The sequence below is a fragment of the Oncorhynchus tshawytscha genome, linkage group LG33 (assembly GCF_018296145.1).
Source record: "Oncorhynchus tshawytscha isolate Ot180627B linkage group LG33, Otsh_v2.0, whole genome shotgun sequence".
Lineage (NCBI taxonomy): Eukaryota > Metazoa > Chordata > Actinopteri > Salmoniformes > Salmonidae > Oncorhynchus > Oncorhynchus tshawytscha.
Genome location: NC_056461.1, coordinates 29,322,498 through 29,337,309, shown reverse-complemented (window position 1 = coordinate 29,337,309; position 14,812 = coordinate 29,322,498). Strand labels below are relative to the sequence as shown.

Here is a 14,812-nt window from a genome sequence, read left to right as displayed (position 1 = left end):
TTGGCCAGGTATGGTTCCCAATCTGAGGCAGCTGTCTATCGTTGTCTCTGATTGTGGATCATACTTAGGCAGCCCTTTTCGCACCTTAGATTGTGGGATCTTGTTTTTGTGTAGCTGCCTGTGAGCAGCCCAGAACGTCACATTTCATTTTGTTTGTTGAGTTTCATATTTATTAAACATGCGGAATTCTATGCACGCTGCGCCTTGGTCCAATCATTCTCTAAACGAACGTGACCATGGTTGTGTGAAAGGTGCCCATGTATCTATCACAGAACTAGAATGAGATTCACTTTCTATGATCTCTCAGTCCAGATAGACATGAGCCTGCAACTCTCATCTCCTCCGGCGTTGCACTTCATTTTTTATTTCCTAATGGAATCATAGCATCGCGAAGGGTTCTAGAGGAGCTGCACCACCCCTGATCAATTGAAATACATCTGCCAAAGTCATATAATTACTGCTGTGTGCTCAGAAATAAATGAAATAATTCAGAATTGCCTAGCCATGAGAAGGTTAGCCACAGAGGATCAATAGTTTATTTATTTTTAAAAAATAGCCTAGCTGTGGAGTGTAGTCCAATAACAAGGCATAGCCTACCGTTGGGAATGCGCAGGAAATCTGTCAGTGAAATAACAGGATGAAGTCTAAACAGGCCTTTCGCCTTTTTGCCCCTGAACGAGGCAGTTAACCCACTGTTCCTAGGCCGTCATTGAAAATAAGAATGTGTTCTTAACTTACTTGCCTAGTTAGATAAAGGTTAAAAAAATATATATTTTTAAAACGAGCTAATCGTGGACTTCAGAAAACAACAGAGGGAGCATGCCCCTATCCACATTGACGGGCCCGCAGTGCAGAAGGCGTACACGTCACTGACGATCTGAAATGGTCCACCCAAAAAGATAGTGTGGTGAAGAAGGTGCAACAGCGTCTCTTCAACCTCAGGAGGCTGAAGAAATTTGGTTTGTCACCTAAAACCCTCACAAACTTTTACAGATGCACAATTGAGAGCATCCTGTTGGGCTGTATCACCGCCTGGTACGGCAACTGCCCCACCCTCAACCGCAAGGCACTCCAGAAGGTGGTGCGGTCTGCCCAACGCATAAACGGGGGCAAACTACCTGCCCTTCAGGACACCTACAGCACCCGATGTCACAGGAAGGCCAAAAAGATCATCAAGGACATCAACGACCTGTTCAGCCCGCTATCATCCAGAAGGTGAGGTCAGTACAGGTGCATCAAAGTTGGGACCGAGAGACTGAAAAACAGCTTCTATCTTAAGGCCATAAGACTGTTAAATAGCCATTACTAGCCGGCTTCCACTCGGTTACGCAACCATGCACCTTGAAGGCTGCTGCCCTATATACATAGACTTGGAATCACTGGCCTCTTTAATAATACAACACTAGTCACTTTAATCATGTTTAAATGACTGTTTAGGCCTAAAAGCTCATCAATAAGCTAAGGACGGGACTAAACACCTCCCTCCGCCACTGGATCCTGGACTTCCTGACAGGCCGCCCCCCCAGGTGGTAAGGGTAGGTAACAACACATCCGCCACGCTGCTCCTCAACATAGGGGCCCCTCAGGGGTGTGTTCTCAGTCCCCTCCTGTACTCCCTGTTCACTCATGACTGCATGGCCAGGCACAACTCCAACATCATTTAATTTGCCGATAACACAACAGTGGTAGGCCGGATCACCGACAACGACGAGACAGCCTATAGGGAGGAGGTCAGAGACCTGGCCATGTGGTACCAGAACTACAACCTCTCCCTCAACGTGATCAAGACAAAGGACATGATTGTGGACTACAGGAAAAAGAGGACCGAGCAAACCCCCATTCTCATTAACGGGGCTGTAGTGGAGCAGGTTGAGCGCTTCAAGTTCCTTGGTGTCCACATCACCAACAAACCAACATGGTCCTAGCACACCAAGACCGTCGTGAAGAGGGTACGACAAAACTGAAAAGATTTGGCATGGGTCCTCAGATCCTCAAAAGGTTCTACAGCTGCACCATCGAGAGCATCCTGACTGGTTGCATTACCGCCTGGTATGGCAACTGCTCGGCCTCCGACCGCAAGGCACTACAGAGGGTAGTACTACAGAGCCCAGTACATCACTGGGGCCAAGCTTCCTGCCACCCAGGACCTCTATACCAGGCGGTGTCAGAGGAAGGCCCTAAAAATTGTCAAAGACTCCAGCCACCCTAGTCATAGCTTGTTCTCTCTGCTACCGCACGGCAAGTGGTACCGGAGCACCAAGTCTAGGTCCAAGAGGCTTCTAAACATCTACCTCCAAGCCATAAGACTCCTGAAGATCTGGTCAAATGGCTACCCAGACTATTTGCAGTGCCCCCCCCCACCCCACACCACTGCTCTCTGTTGTCATCTCTCCATAGTCACTTTATCAACTCTACCTACATGTACATATACCTCCTCAAATAACCGGTGCCCCCGCACATTGACTCTGTATCAGTATCCCCTTGTATATAGTCTCGCTACTGTTATTTCACTGCTGCTCTTACTTGTTACTTTTATCTCTTATTCTTATTTTTTAAAATTGCATTGTTGGTTAGGGGCTCGTAAGTAAGCATTTTACTGTAAGGTTGTATTCAGCACATGTGACTAATAGAATTTGATTTGAGTTGAAATAATGTTTACATACTGCTTTACTCATCTCATATGTTTATATACCAGAGGTGGGACCAAGTCATTGTTTTACAAGTCACAAGTAAGTCTCAAGTCTTAGCACTCGAGTCCCAAGTCAAGTCCCAAGCCAAGACAGGCAAGTACGAGTCAAGTCTCAAGTCAAGACCGAGAAGTATCAAGTCAAGTCTCAAGTCCTAAACTTTAAGTTTTGAGTCCTAAACAAGTCATAATGTGCTCTTCACCAAATGTAATACCATTTCATATTTTTAACAAGACTAATAGTTAGTATATTACATTTACACAAATCATGAATGCTTTAAAAATATATTTATTACTTTCCAAATAAACGTTATATTTCCATGGCAATACATGGGTAGCCATGAGAAAGACCCCCCTCGACTATCGAGGATCGCTATGGGGTGCAATTGGGCGATGTAGGCTTGTACACAATCACCCAACCTTAACACACACACACACACACAAAATGTGGTTACAGTAGGCTAACATATGTCAATGGCTTTAGGAACAGCCGCAACATCAGGCAGGATTTAGGTTACCAACTGCCTAGCTAGTTGTAGCTCAATCTTGGGTGCAATGATAACGTTCCCGCACTGACTGACTGTGTGGAGGCTCATTGATTTAACGTTACGTTAGCCAACATGCTACACTGGCAAAGTTATGAATGATATAGCCGTCGGCTATATTAGCCCCGACTTACCGTTCTTTGTGCAGCTTCAAATGTCGAACAAAGTTGGAAGTTGTTGCGCCTCCGTATGTCATTATCTTCCCGCATGTTTTGCAAGTTGCAATCCGTTTTTGTTGATACAGCGTAGTCTTTATATCCAACATTTTTTGGGGTATCATCTTTTCAAGGGCTCCATCTGAATTCACTTGCCGACATTCCTCTGCACTGCCACACGTAACTTTTTCTCAGCTGGCATAATTTGATTGGCTGCTGTCTGATTCAAACTGTAATCCGTTAAATTAAAAGTTGATGTGCTGCACACTTTTTTAATAGCATCATTTTTCATATTTGGGCTTGGGGAGGGTATCAAGTCAGTTCGAGTCAAAAGGCTCAAGTCCAAGTTAAGTCGCGAGTCATTCGTGTCAAAGTCGAGTTGCAAGTCATCATATTTGTGACTCGAGTCTGACTTGAGTCCAAGTTATGTGCCTCGAGACCATACCTCTGGTATATACTGTATTTGATTCTACTGTATTTTAGTCAATGCCACTCCGACATTGCTCAAACTAATATTTATATATTTCTTAACTCCATTCTTCTACTTTTAGATTGATGTGTATTGTTGTGAATCGTTTTTAGATACTACTGCACTGTTGGAGCATTTCAAATAAAAAAATATTTGGTTTGATTTGGTTCAGAGTTCATTTTGATATTTCAACCTGCGTGTCCTGATCGCGTCTGGTGTGGGTGGACAAAATCAACATGTGATCGATGGTGGACGAACTTGCGCAAGCGGTCTGGTTAGCATGTTACATGCTGACCACACCGCTCGAGTAGTGTGCGCAAGCTTTGCAAAATAAATGTACACATACATGTTCTTCAATCATTGCACCCACACTACTCACAAGTGGCTGCGTAGACAGGCGCTAAAATATAACTTGGTTCTATTTGTGACACTTGACGTGCTGGAAGTCCCGCCTCCCCCATCTCCTTATTGATTTTTAGGAGCCTATCCCCATGTGGGTGATTGAAAGATGAACTGAGGTCCAGACTCCAGTCCAGTTGGTGGTAATGCACGTTATCCACTATGGGATTGGTATCCCTAAACCTTTATTTTCAAATGTAGGAACTGGTTCTACAGTTTGACACCACTGCTGTCTCTGGCTCCACATCCCCCGCCCGGCTATCTAGATGTGGGAAGCTTAGTGTATTTTCTGTAGGGAAGCTAATGATCCATCATGTATAACATTCCTGGGAGTGTGTAAACTTTTTTATTACAATAGCATTTTTGCATGTTCTCTATAGTTATGTACTTAAAAATACTTATAAATGTACCAATTCGGCACATTTAGGCAAACTCCTGGCAGACTTCATACAAAATGTTTTGTAGTAATGTAATTCTTCACTGGATCAGTCTGAAACTTTGCACACACACTGCTGCCATCTTGTGGACAACATCTAAGTTACACCTACAATTCTATTTGAATGTATGACCTTTCTCTTGCATTTCAAAGATGATTGGGGAAAAAAATAGAAAACATATGTTTTTTTGTTTGTATTATATTTTACCAGATCCAATGTGTTATATTCTCCTACATTAAAGTCTGATGTGGGTGGACAAAAATCAGCATGCGGATGGGCAGTCAGACTGGTCAGCATGTTAGAATATCAGGCCTGGGCTGAAAATCTACTTTTTTACATTATGTTATTTATGAAGGGGGAAGGGGGGCAGATGAATTAATGAAGAGGTAACTCGAATGAACTTTTTACCCCCAGAGGTACGTGCTGTCAGGGATACGCCAAATAAAAATGTGATTCACATTTTTTTTTCCATATATATATTGTTTTTTTTCCTTCACATTTTCATGCTCCATCTGCCACTATTACATGTATGTGCATGTTCTTGTATGCATTTATTTGAATGAGAATGTGTGTATATGCATGTGAACAAACACCTGTATGGCATCAGCCTCAGGCAAACCAACATTAGCTGTAAAAACACTGCCCCTCAGTGTCATAAATGTACTTATTATTATGTTTTATTTTGACTATCTGTCAACTATTCTGTGATGTTTAACGTACAATTTCAATCTTTCTAATCGAATAGAATCCACGGATTGCGAGTTGAAGATAAATATTTTTACAAAGAGTATTAGTATATTAGTAATTGACTGACCCGGTCTCTCCAGATCTCCTAACAGTACTTTTGCTAGGGTCAATTTTAGATCAATGCCACAGATTGCATTTTCAGACATTCCTGAACCCGAGACCAGAAACAGAGTACCTGTGGGCAATACCAAAATAAATGGTCTATTGATTCTGTATCCTCACAACAAAATCTGCAGAGCTTCCATAATTTTATGCCCCGATTTTTCAAAATTTTGATGGTGGCAAAAATTGTATATAATAATTTTATCGGAAAAGCACGAAGTCTTGAATCTTGTTTTTTTTATATCAACTCATATACCATGGAATCAGTACATCAAAAATCTCTTTCCAACTATTTTGCAATCTGTATGGCACAGTTGTCAACATTATGGTCCTCAAATGAAACTGGTATACTTTCCTACTTTCCTATTTTTATTCCTCCGCCAGTTTTGATCCTTTATATTGGGCAGACAGACCAGTTCCCTACCTCCTCCCGCTGCCACCTGCCTCCTCCATTTTTGGGGATCAGTTATACTCTAGGATTAGTAGTTGGACTAAATTACTATTACACCATAAACACCTCAGTCTTTTCTTTTAGGATGCTCAGTGAAGCTAAATGTCAATGTTTTTAGTTCTAATGAGGCCAAAACTCAACAGCTCACGCCACCAAGCAGGAAACAGCCTATGCTTTGATTGAAACAAAATACAAGGCGAATTGTATGTAACATCATCGTTTCTAATTCGCTCACGAAACAGTTTGGAGCTTGAACAAGTATTTGATACACTGCCAATTTTGCAGGTTTTCCTACTTACAAAGCATGTAGAGGTCTATAATTTTTTATCATAGGTACACTTCAAATGTGAGAGACGGAATCTAAAACAAAAATCGAGAAAATCACATTGCATGATTTTTAAGTAATTAATTTTTTGATACATCAGAAAAGCAGAACTTAATATTTGGTACAGAAACCTTTGTTGCAATTACAGAGATCATACGTTTCCTCTAGTTCTTCACCAGGTTTACACACACTGCAGCAGGGATTTTGGCCCACTCCCCCATACAGACCTTCTCCAGATCCTTCAGGTTTCGGGGGCTGTCGCTGGGCAATACGGACTTTCAGCTCCCTCCAAAGATTTTCTATTGGGTTCAGGTCTGGAGACTGGCTAGGCCACTCCAGGACCTTGAAATGCTTCTTACGAAGCCACTCCTTCGTTGCCCGAGCGGTGTGTTTGGGATCATTGTCATGCTGAAAGACCCAGCCACATTTCATCTTCAATGCCCTTGTTGATGGAAGGAGGTTTTCACTCAAAATCTCACGATACATGGCCCCATTCATTCTTTCCTTTACACGGATCAGTCCTGGTCCCTTTGAAGAAGAACAGCCCCAAAGCATGATGTTTCCACCCCCATGCTTCACAGTAGGTATGGTGTTCTTTGGATTGCAACTCAGCATTCTTTGTCCTCCAAACACGACGAGTTGAGTTTTTACCAAAAAGTTCTATTTTGGTTTCATCTGACCATATGACATTCACCCAATCTTCTTCTGGATCATCCAAATGCTCTCAAGCAAACTTCATGTACTGGCTTAAGCAGGGGGACACGTCTGGCACTGCAGGATTTGAGTCCCTGGCGGCGTAGTGTGTTACTGATGGTAGGCTTTGTTACTTTGGTCCCAGCTCTCTGCAGGTCATTCACTAGGTCCCCCCGTGTGGTTCTGGGATTTTTGCTCACCGTTCTTGTGATCATTTTGACCACACAGGGTGAGATCTTGCGTGGAGCCCCAGATCGAGGAAGATTATCAGTGGTCTTGTATGTCTTCCATTTCCTAATAATTGCTCCCACAGTTGATTTCTTCAAACCAAGCTGCTTACCTATTTCAGATTCAGTCTTCCCAGCCTGGTGCAGGTCTACAATTTTGTTTCTGGTGTCCTTTGACAGCTCTTTGGTTTTGGCCATAGTGGAGTTTGGAGTGTGACTGTTTGAGATTGTGGACAGGTGTCTTTTATACTGATAACAAGTTCAAACAGGTGCCATTAATACAGGTAACGAGGGGAGGACAAAGGAGCCTCTTAAAGAAGAAGTTACAGGTCTGTGAGAGCCAGAAATCTTCCTTGTTTGTAGGTGACCAAATACTTATTTTCCACCATAATTTGCAAATAAATTCATTAAAAATCCTACAATGTGATTTTCTGGATTTTTTTTCTCATTTTGTCTGTCATAGTTGAAGTGTACCTATGATGAAAATTACAGGCCTTTCTCATCTTTTTAAGTGGGAGAACTTGCACAATTGGTGGCTGACTAAATACTTTTTTTGCCCCACTGTATATATATATATACAGACATACACACGCACATCTTTTTTTTATTTAATATTTTTTTACATTTTCAAACAGTCCATTTATATTTTCCAAATGGAGCTATACATTTGGGTGAGTTTTTTTCTCTCGCCTAAGTAGACTCGTTTCACTGCCAAAAATAAAATTAAACCGTCTACTGTTCAGCGAAATAACAACACAATGTCAAATACAGGTAGCCTAGTCAAATAACTAACATTCAATCACATTAACCGTTACTCTCTCGTGGGAATTCCACTCACGGTCCGTATGGAGCCAAACGAAGCTGCTGCTCATGTTGGAATCTGTACTGATGGCGTAAAAGCCATGACAGGGAGACATAGCGGAGTGGTAACGCGCGTGCAAGCAGTCGCTCCCGACGCCACTTGGGTCCACTGCAGAATCCACTGAGAAGGGAATGCCTGACAGCTTGAAACGTTTTTACTTTGTTAAAGCAAGGCCCCTGAACTCTCATCTAACTAACCATGTAATGCTTTTACAACATACAGTGTATGTGCGCTGGTTATCAGGTGGCAAAGTATTGACAAGTTTTTTTGAATTGAGAGACGAGCTTAAAATGTTCTTTACTGACCATAATTTTCACTTGTCTGACCGCTTGCATGATGATGAATTTCTCACACGACTGGCCTATCTGAGTGATGTTTGTTATCGCCTTAATGATCTGAATCTAGGATTACAGGGACTCTCCGCAACTATATTCAATGTGCCGGACAAAATTGAGGCTATGATTAAGAAATTGGAGCTCTTCTGTCACGTTCTGACCTTTATTTCCTTTGTTTTGTATTTATTTAGTATGGTCAGGGTGTGAGTTGGGTGGGCAGTCTATGTTTGTTTTTCTATGTTTTGGGTATTTCTATGTTTCGGCCTAGTATGGTTCTCAATCAGAGGCAGGTGTCATTAGTTGTCTCTGATTGAGAATCATACTTAGGTAGCCTGGGTTTCACTGTGTGTTTGTGGGTGATTGTTCCTGTCTCTGTGTTTGCACCAGATAGGACTGGTTTGGGTTTTCACGGTTCTTGTTAGTTTGTTCATGTGAAGCGCTTTATTAAACATGAATCAAAATAACCACGCTGCGCTTTGGTCCGCCTCTCGTTCAAGTCAAGAAAACCGTTACATCTTCTCTGTCTGCATTAACAAGGACAACACACAGGTCTTTCCATCATTGTATGACTTTTTGTGTGCAAATGAACTCAAGCTTACGGACAATGTCAAATGTGATATAGGGAAGCAACTGAGTGAGTTGGGTGCGCAATTACACAGGTACTTTCCCGAAACTGATGACACAAACAACTGAGAGCTTTCATTGAAATTGCAACAAGCGGTTTTGTGAACATTTTATTTAATCAGAAGCCAATGCCAGATATCTGGATTGGGCTGCGCTCAGAGTATCCTGCCTTGGCAAATTGTGCTGTTAAGACACTGATGCACTTTGCAACCATGTACCTATGTGAGAGTTGATTCTCGGCCCTAGGTAGCATGAAAACTAAATACAGGCACAGACTTTGTGTGGAAAATTATTTAAGACTGAGACTCTCTCCAATACAACCCAACATTGCAGAGTTATTTGCATATTTTCAAGCACACCCTTCTCATTAACTTGTGGTGAGTTATTCCGAATGTTCGATGAACAAATAAGGTTTTAAGATGGTAAAATAAAGAGCAAAATTATTGATTATTTTATTATTATTTGTGCCCTGGTCCTTTAAGAGCTCTTTGTCACTTCTCACGATCCGAGTTGTGACAAAAACTCATACCTATTCTTATGTTTAATAAATGTATCATATAGTGTGCGTGTGGCAGGCTTACAAAAAAACAGCATTTGAGATTGCGTTGACCCTGGTGCTAAAGGGGGTCCTCAGCTGGAGGTTGAATGTTTGAAGGAGTACAGGACTATAAAAGGTTTGGGAACCACTGACATGAACTACTCACCGACAGAGTGCAATCCTCTTTCAGATTTTCCCCCGATGATGATGACAAGCGCAACTTCACAGTTTCATTGTCTACAGTAATTTCATGGTTATCTCTCGATAGAACCCTTTCCCTGACTGTGGAGACAAATGCGACATCATGCACACATCACTTTACTGGAAGTCACTTGTACATATTTACATTTGTATGGTTAACACTATTTCACTATTATGATATCCTACAGTAGGCTATAAAATGACAACTGTACGATGCAAATCGTCATCCGTGGTGATCTACTTTACCATCCTCAGATTTGAAATAAACAGTTGCGCTAGTGGAGCGTTGATCCTCGTAGTGCACCAAGCAGTCCCCTCCACTCGACTTCTTTTTACTTTGAAAATAAATCTGAAGCTTGTTCTGTATCCCTTTAGAGACAGAGTTTGTCCAACTCACGTCTATAGTGATGGGATAAGGATATTCATCCATCGTTTCACCCCTCATGCGAATACTGTTTGGGTATGAAACGCGTCGTCCTATTCTTTCACTGCATCCACTGTTTCACTTTCGTTTCAGCCTCGGTTGACGAGGAAATCGTGTGTACAGTGGACCTACTGATCATATAACCGCGCCTTATATGGGTAGGCAGTGGGGTATATAAACCTATTAGCCTATACTTTCTCAAGTAATGTGTTTAAGAACATGTTGTTTAAAACAAAATGGCGAATGAAAACGATGTATATTCATTATATTTTCACTTGCTTAACCATTAACAAAAATAATGATTGTTAGTTAATGCTCTTGGGGAGAGTGAACGTGATCACAGACAGACATAGGCAAGATGTCCCAATGGACAGGACCTTACAGGAGGAAGGTACACATGTTCAACAGCAGATGACACTATGCCTCAGATAATGCCTTTGCTAGAATTTTCTGAGAGCTGGAGCAATGAGGGAATCCTCTTTCTGTCTCTCTGTGTGTAAATCATTCTCTTTCCATGGGCCCTTACACAGAAAGACAGATTGACAGTCGCTGGATCCAGGTTCGAGTCCTGATCAGGGGTACCCCCCCCCCCCCAAATTTGCTACACTAGTTAACTGGTGCACTGCACTCATTTTCCTGGCAGTAAACAGTCTGTGGTCACAGACTGTTTGAGTCACAGGTGTAGGACTACCCGATGAGGCACAGAGGGAAATATGGCACAGGGGAGGGAGGGACAGCATGGGCTAAGGATGAGGTGGGGCAGTTGCTGCTCAGGACACTGACAGATACTGTATGCTGACAGACTGCATTCTCCTGGCGGTAAACATTCTGTAGTCTGTTGAGTCACAGGTGTAGGATTACCCGATGACGCACAGTGGAGGGAGGGACAGCATGGGTTAAAGGCTGGGGTGGGGCTGTTAGCTGTCTCCAAATTGAAGCATCATTAAAGCTTCTAATATTTGTAATATCCTCAAAAGAGAGGAAATATGATGGAAAAATATGATGGAAAACAAGTTGAATAGCTCAACTGGGAAAGATCTTAATACACTGTACCTCAGTTGACAAACACAAAATCTATTTTGTAGACATTTCCTCTACTTCTCTACCCGTCTGTTGTCTTTATCCATCTCTCTGTCTGTCTCCATCTTGTCTTTTCCGATCTGTTGACCTGACTGTCATTCGAGGTAAAACGTTTTAGAGTAAAACAGAGTCTGTACAGATCAGATAAATCCTGTAGATTGAAGCTTTATTTATCACGTGAATAAAATGCACAGCAAACCTTTATTACTCCCATAGTTTATAATATGTTAAAAATACCAACACTGCATCAGAGAAAATACAACATGTACACACACTCCTACAGAGAAGTGTGGGAAAGAAATTGATCTCAAATAATTTCTAAATCCAGAAAGATTGATACTGTGTACTTCTCCGGAAGCCAGACAAGAAGGACAGAGGGAGAGTAAACAAGCGGAGCCTGAAGAAAGTATATTGTGATATTGCGGCAGAGTTTTGATTTTCTGCTAGGTGTTTCAGAGATAAATTACTTTTCCACTCATTTCTGCCTGTCCTGTTGTAGTTTTTAATACTGTTTAATACTGTTTCTTTAGTCCTCCTGACTCCATGGATTGAAGCTGTGGCTCTTATTAGTTTTTGGTCTCCTCTTTTTATAGTTTTGTTTCTGTTGGGCGGGTGGGGGCTCCAATTCCCTGCATTACCGCTCTCTTCACATTCCGCATGCTATCATTCACACTTATGCTGCAGTACAGACGGATGTGTAGGGGGAGATAAAAATGGGGGGAAAAGGGGTGAGATAGAAACAGAGATACAGGAAGGGGGAAGGTGTCATGAGTATATCTTCCTCTCTCTGTGTTTCTTGACACACTCAAACTGATGCACCTGCCACATACTACCATACCCTGTTCAAAGGCATTTAAATATTTAGTTTAGCCCAATTACCCTCTGAATTGCACACATACACACTCCATGTCTCAATTGTCACAAGGCTTAAAATCCTTCTTTAACCGTTCTCCTACCCTTCATCTACACTGATTGAAGTGAATTTAACAAGTGACATCAATAAGGGATCATAGCTTTCACCTGGATTCATCTGGTCAGTCCATGTCATGGAAAGAGCAGGTGTCCTTAATGTTTTGTATGCTCAGTGTATATGTAAACAGACCATAAATGTCAACATTTTTGTTTTCTTGGAAAGCTGAGAGAGAGAGAATATAGTAGACGATATGTGTCAGAAAGTGATCGATTACTTATTTCTGTGTCTTATGTTTATGCCCTTGACAGGATGTCCTCATGCTATTTAGGGTGTGCTTATGTAACATGATAGTGCATCTGTCTCTTCAAAGTAAAGGAAATGTTTGCAATAAAAAGTAATGGCCTGATGATTGATGTGTAGTGACCTTGTTGAACTGAAAGAAAATGTGTTTGAAAAAATGTGAAACATTTTCAGCTGGAGACTTATATTTCCCTCACTAACTTTAAACATCAGCTATCTGAGCAGTTAACCGATCACTGCAGCTGTACATAGTCCATCTGTAAATAGCCCACCCAATCTACCTACATCATCCCCATATTGTTTTTGTTTACTTTTCTGCTCTTTTGCACACCAGTATCTTTGCTTGCACATCATCATCTGCACATTTATCACTCCAGTGTTAATCTGCTTAATTGTAATGACTTCGCTACCATGGCCTATTTATTGCCTACCTCCTCACGCCATTTGCACACACTGCATTTAGACTTTATTTTTTTCAATTGTGTTATTGTACTGTACGCTTGTTTATTCCATGTGTTACTCTGTGTTGTTGTTTGTGTCACACTGCTTTGCTTTATCTTGGCCAGGTCGCAGTTGTAAGTGAGAACTTGTTCTCAACTAGCCTACTTGGTTAAATAAAAGTGAAATATAACATTTAAAAATTTTAAAAAACAGTTGGGAATGTTTGTAGTGAATGGGGGAGTCCTGAGTTTGAACTGTTTGAAAAATGTGAAACAGTTGGGAATTTTTCTAGTGAACTTATGGAGCTGCTCGGTAGTGAGCTTGTGACCCCTTGTAGAATGAAAAAGTCATTTCCGGGGTCGGTCTGCCTGAGTATAATTAATTGTTAGACTTGTCCTATAACAAGTCTAACACAGATCAACCACAGAAAACTACAGAAAACATGTCTCCTAGAACAAGTCTAGGTATATTGTGTCCTTCATGTCTGGGTGACAATGACAAAACCATCGATGCCGTTCTTTGTGATTCACCTGATTGTTTTAATGGTGTGCTTGATATGTTGAAACAAGTGCAGCAGTTTTTACACCATTGTGAACTTCTGTCCTCAAGACATAATTTGGGATTAACTGCGAGAAGGTTGTTCTATCATGGAAAAGAAAACATACAAACACCTGTAAAGCCCTGGAGATCCAGTGTGGAAGATACAATGTCTGAGGCTCTCACAGCTTTAAGATGGGGATTTGGAGACTGATGGGGGTGTTGGCCCTTCCCAATGCCTTGTTTTTCTCTAAGAAAGGAATTTAAACATGTATTGTGTAGTAATGTGTAGTATTGTTTAATAATAACTGCAATATGTATGCTTTTTGGTACTAAAGATTTTAAAATAAATGGTATTTACCTTCATTGAATGAAATATCTCTTACTCTGGCCCTCTGTCTCTCCTCAAAGGGTGACCGACTCACTCACTCACTCACTCACTCACTCACTCACTCACTCACTCACTCACTCACTCACTCACTCACTCACTCACTCACTCACTCACTCACTCACTCAGGGTGTCAGGTTACACGCTAGGAGACAGAGAGGGCACAGCCCCAAGGGTTTTTCTCTATGAGCAAAATACATTTAGAATCTTTCCTACAACCAAATAATATTTGCAATATGTATGCATTTCGGTATTAACACTTTTGAAGAAAATAAGGAGCATTAAAAATAATTTACCTTTAATGAATGAAATCTCTATTCCTCTGGCCCTCTCTGTCTCTCACCAAGTTGGTGTATGTGTGGTTGTATCAGGTTAAAACCAGAGAGAGAAACATACTGAAAACATTATTTCTATGAACAAAATACATTTAGAATCTCTCTTTCACTCTCTCATCATGTCACAAGCTGATAGGCTCCCAGAGGCAGGGCCATAAAAGGCCCCAGCTCACTCAACTGCCCTTCCCCTCTCCAACAGCTATCATCCCAGATCATCCTGAAGACCGAATAGCTCAAAGGTAATTTGGGGGTCTTTTCTTCCTCAAGGCGCTTTTTGAAGGTGAGTTGAATATTCAATGTGATCTTTGTATATAGATATATATTATTTAGGACTGATATGTATTAATTGTTTTCATTGACATCTATGTTTTAAAAATATGAAGGCTATTTATCCATTGAGCATGAGCCATTGTTTTTCTTTATAATGTGTGTAGAAAATAGCTTCTGCCCTCTTAGGTTCTTTTCAACCCTCTTATTATATCAAAACATCTCAGGCTAGAAAATATGATTCGAAACTATGATTAGAAACTATGGCCAACTATGTTCAAACTATGATTAGAAACTATAATTAGAAACTATGACAAACTACGATCAATCT

At 41.2% G+C, this 14,812-nt stretch overlaps 1 protein-coding gene across 1 annotated transcript in view; it reads right to left on the bottom strand.

The window, feature by feature from the left end:
* The window catches only part of LOC112231110 (protein mono-ADP-ribosyltransferase PARP14), a 28,828-nt gene extending 18,519 nt beyond the window's left edge, over positions 1-10,309 (bottom strand). The window contains exons 1-2 of the mRNA XM_042310969.1: positions 10,043-10,309; positions 9,762-9,877 (exon numbers count right to left, since the gene is read on the bottom strand). Coding sequence (XP_042166903.1) covers positions 9,762-9,877; positions 10,043-10,226 — 300 coding nt within the window. The 5' untranslated portion in view covers positions 10,227-10,309. The remainder of the gene's footprint in view (positions 1-9,761; positions 9,878-10,042) is intronic.
* Between the last annotated feature and the right edge of the window lie 4,503 nt (positions 10,310-14,812).